The sequence below is a fragment of the Triticum aestivum genome, chromosome 2D (genome assembly GCF_018294505.1).
Source record: "Triticum aestivum cultivar Chinese Spring chromosome 2D, IWGSC CS RefSeq v2.1, whole genome shotgun sequence".
NCBI classification, from domain to species: domain Eukaryota; kingdom Viridiplantae; phylum Streptophyta; class Magnoliopsida; order Poales; family Poaceae; genus Triticum; species Triticum aestivum.
In genome coordinates this window covers 89,651,094-89,654,110 of record NC_057799.1, presented here as the reverse complement: position 1 = coordinate 89,654,110, position 3,017 = coordinate 89,651,094, and the positions used below count along the sequence as shown (strand labels likewise).

The 3,017-nt window shown below is 47.6% G+C and overlaps 1 protein-coding gene across 1 annotated transcript; it reads left to right on the top strand.

Moving 5' to 3' along the window:
• The first annotated feature begins 214 nt into the window (after window positions 1–214).
• LOC123048878 (protein DMP2) lies at window positions 215–1,220 on the top strand. The gene has a single exon (XM_044471904.1). It carries the CDS (start codon window positions 370–372, stop codon window positions 1,003–1,005), a length of 636 nt encoding a protein of 211 aa, XP_044327839.1. The 5' UTR covers window positions 215–369; the 3' UTR covers window positions 1,006–1,220.
• Window positions 1,221–3,017: the final 1,797 nt, after the last annotated feature.

The window sequence follows — 3,017 nt, the reverse complement described above, 5'->3', positions numbered from 1 at the left end:
GCGATATAAAAATGTGTGCAGGTTTATAGATTGGTGTCATGAACAAGCAATCCGACCTAATCAATCATGAAAACTCTTCGTGAAACTATCCCTTCGCGACGCATCGCTATCAGGATCTTAGAAAAATTTCGTACTTATGGACTTCGCGGCTGGAGGAATTTAATATCATCTTGCAAATGTGGGCAGCATGTAATTCAATTTGATCACCATCACATTGCAATTTACAACCAAGACAAGCTACTACTATTTCTCCTAGAGTAAGCAACCGGATTAGCTTCCAAGCTCCCATGGATTTCTTTAGGCCCAGATGGCCTATAAAATAGGCAAATTAGAGAAGAAAGGAGGCCAGGGGCTAGCTTAAATCAGCTGATGGAAGAAGGCATCAAAGAAGCCGAGTCGAGCAAGAAGGCAGCAGCAGTCGAGAGCACAGCGACAAAAGTGGGCGCCATGGCCGACGCGACGTTCGGGAGCATCGGCGACGTGCTCAAGCTGCTGCCGACGTCGACGGTGATCGTGTACGAGGTGCTCAACCCGATCGTGACCAACGCCGGCGCGTGCAGCGTAGCCAACAGGGTGGTCACCGCGGTGCTCCTCGTGCTCTGCGCCTTCTCCTGCGCCTTCTCGGCCTTCACCGACAGCTTCGTCGGCGCCGACGGCAAGGTCAGGTACGGCCTCGTGACGCCCAGGGGCCTCCTGCCATTCGGCGGCGGCGACGACGACGACACCGGGGCGAGGGACTTCTCCAAGTACAGGCTGCGTCCGGCGGACTTCGCGCACGCCTTCTTCTCGGTGGTCGTGTTCGCGGCGGTGGCGCTGCTGGCGGACGCCAACACGGTGGCGTGCTTCTACCCGGCGCTCAGGGAGCAGCAGAAGCAGGTGGTCATGGCGCTGCCCGTCGTGGTCGGCGCCCTCGCGAGCGGCGTCTTCGTCGTGTTCCCCTCCAAGCGCCACTCGATCGGGTACCCTCCGGCGAAGCCTGCTGCGAGCTCGCTGGCGTCGCAGTAGCTAGTCCGGCCGGTGATCTTGATGTATGCGCTCTCCCGCCGTGTGCTATGTGTTTGTGTTTTGCGTGCGTTCATGTTTTTGTTTTTTTAGGTTTTTTTAGACAACTTTTGTTTTTTCTTTAGGTGTGCGTTCATGTGCCGTTCGCATGTGGCCTTGGGCTTTTGGTTCGTCGCAGGTCGCGGACAAGGCCCAAATGTAAAAAAGTAATTTCGATTTAAATATTCTTTTTGTCTCAAAAAAAATTAAAATATTCTTTTTTCCAAAAGGACAGCTAAAGGGCATTTTACGTAAGATAATAATTATAAAGGAAAACAACAACCAAGAAACACAATATGATGCAAAACGAGTATTCTAGGAAAAAAATTACATCAAAAATAATATTGACCATCTTCTTCTTTCACTTGCACGTCATCCATCGAAACTTGAAAATTGAAGTGAGCCAATAGTAACGAAAAACCTGCAAACGCCCTCAACGTAGTAGGCTTTAAAGACCACAATGATCATTCATCGTTAGAAACGAGATCTAAAAATTGTTGAATTAGGGCATCACCCTGTTTAGTACATGATTTTTGTTTTTCACTACCATTATAGAGGGTGGGAGAAACTAAACCATGCCGCATAACAATATGACGCTGAAATCCTCCCACCCAGAGCCAGTCAGCTAATTTCCTTGATTTGACACACCAACTGTTTAAATCTAAAGAAAGCCAGCAAATCTGGCAACATCTACCCTCGCAGACCCTTCGTTGGAGTTGGATCAAATGACGTCAAGATAGTGAGAGGCCAAAGAGACCTTATTTCAGTGTGTCATTGTTGCCACCATCTTGTCGATGCTGCAAGACGGCTAGAGAAACAAAATGTAAAGAAGATGAAAACCTATAAGGTCACCACTTAAGACGGCTCGCTTCAGTGCTTGTAGTCGTCGCTTGGTGGTCTACGGATCTGGATGTAATTTTTATTATTTCTAATGTTTGATGTACTACCATGATTGAAGATGAATAGATTGAAAGTTTTCCTGCAAAAAAAAAGATATTAGGCCAAAAGGCCACCACTTAAGACATCAACGAGGGACCACTCGTTTCTCACCTTCCCTTTCTATTCATCCCAATCAGAATTGCCTTTTTCAACCCGAGGCCTTTGTCCTTCTCCTCCGGCGACGAAGCCGTCGTGAGTGAGCATGGGAAAGGTTGCCTGGTCGCCATAGTGTCATGTAGGGTCTAGTATTAGGCGTATGGCTAGGTCTAGGTGGTTTGCCTCAAGGGCGATCGACGATATGCCTTGTCTGAGCTCCGCCCCAACTGTTGGACTACACATGGAACACTTGCAAATATTTTATATCCTATCGAGTACAACAACAAGGAACATAGTTAGGGTATAGATCACGGGTTTACCACTAGACGCGCAAGTTGGGAAACATAGTAGAAAAAAATAGTCATATCATCACGCAGGAAGAATATGAAGATGCATAAACGGTTTGGATCACGATCGTTACCGACTCCGAGTAGCAGCGCAAGTAGATGAGTCAGCGTAGATCGTACTTGAAGTCCCTCGAACGTAGATGAACGATTCCGCGAACCACCCACAAACAGTCCCTTGACGGAAGACTGAAAGCACGGCCTCTCTACTTGGTTGCAAGGGTACGATCTTCACGATCCGGCAGCATTTCGCCGTCCAGAGCTAATCGTCGTCGTAGAATTAGAGGGAGGAGATTACAACCATACTCGGCTTCTAATTCTGAGGATTATATGATCTAGGTCTAGCTCTAATTAAATCAACTAGGATCAACTAGAACTAGAACTAGAGAAACTAGAGGAGGCTCCAAAATTTGTGTATCGAATAGTACAAAAAACTCTAGTATAAAGCCTACGTCCAGTTTAAGGTGGTATTGATTAGGGTTTCGACAACCAGGGAGCTAAACAGCTATGCCTGGCTTTCGATGAGATCTTTCTTGTCCCTAAACCGCTGCCGGGTCGTCCCTTTATATAGGGAGGCTGACGCCCAGCAACTCTCAG

Excerpts from the sequence above, each read along its gene's own strand:
- LOC123048878 (XM_044471904.1), top strand. The coding sequence starts at position 370 with ATGGAAGAAGGCATCAAAGAAGCCGAGTCGAGCAAGAAGGCAGCAGCA.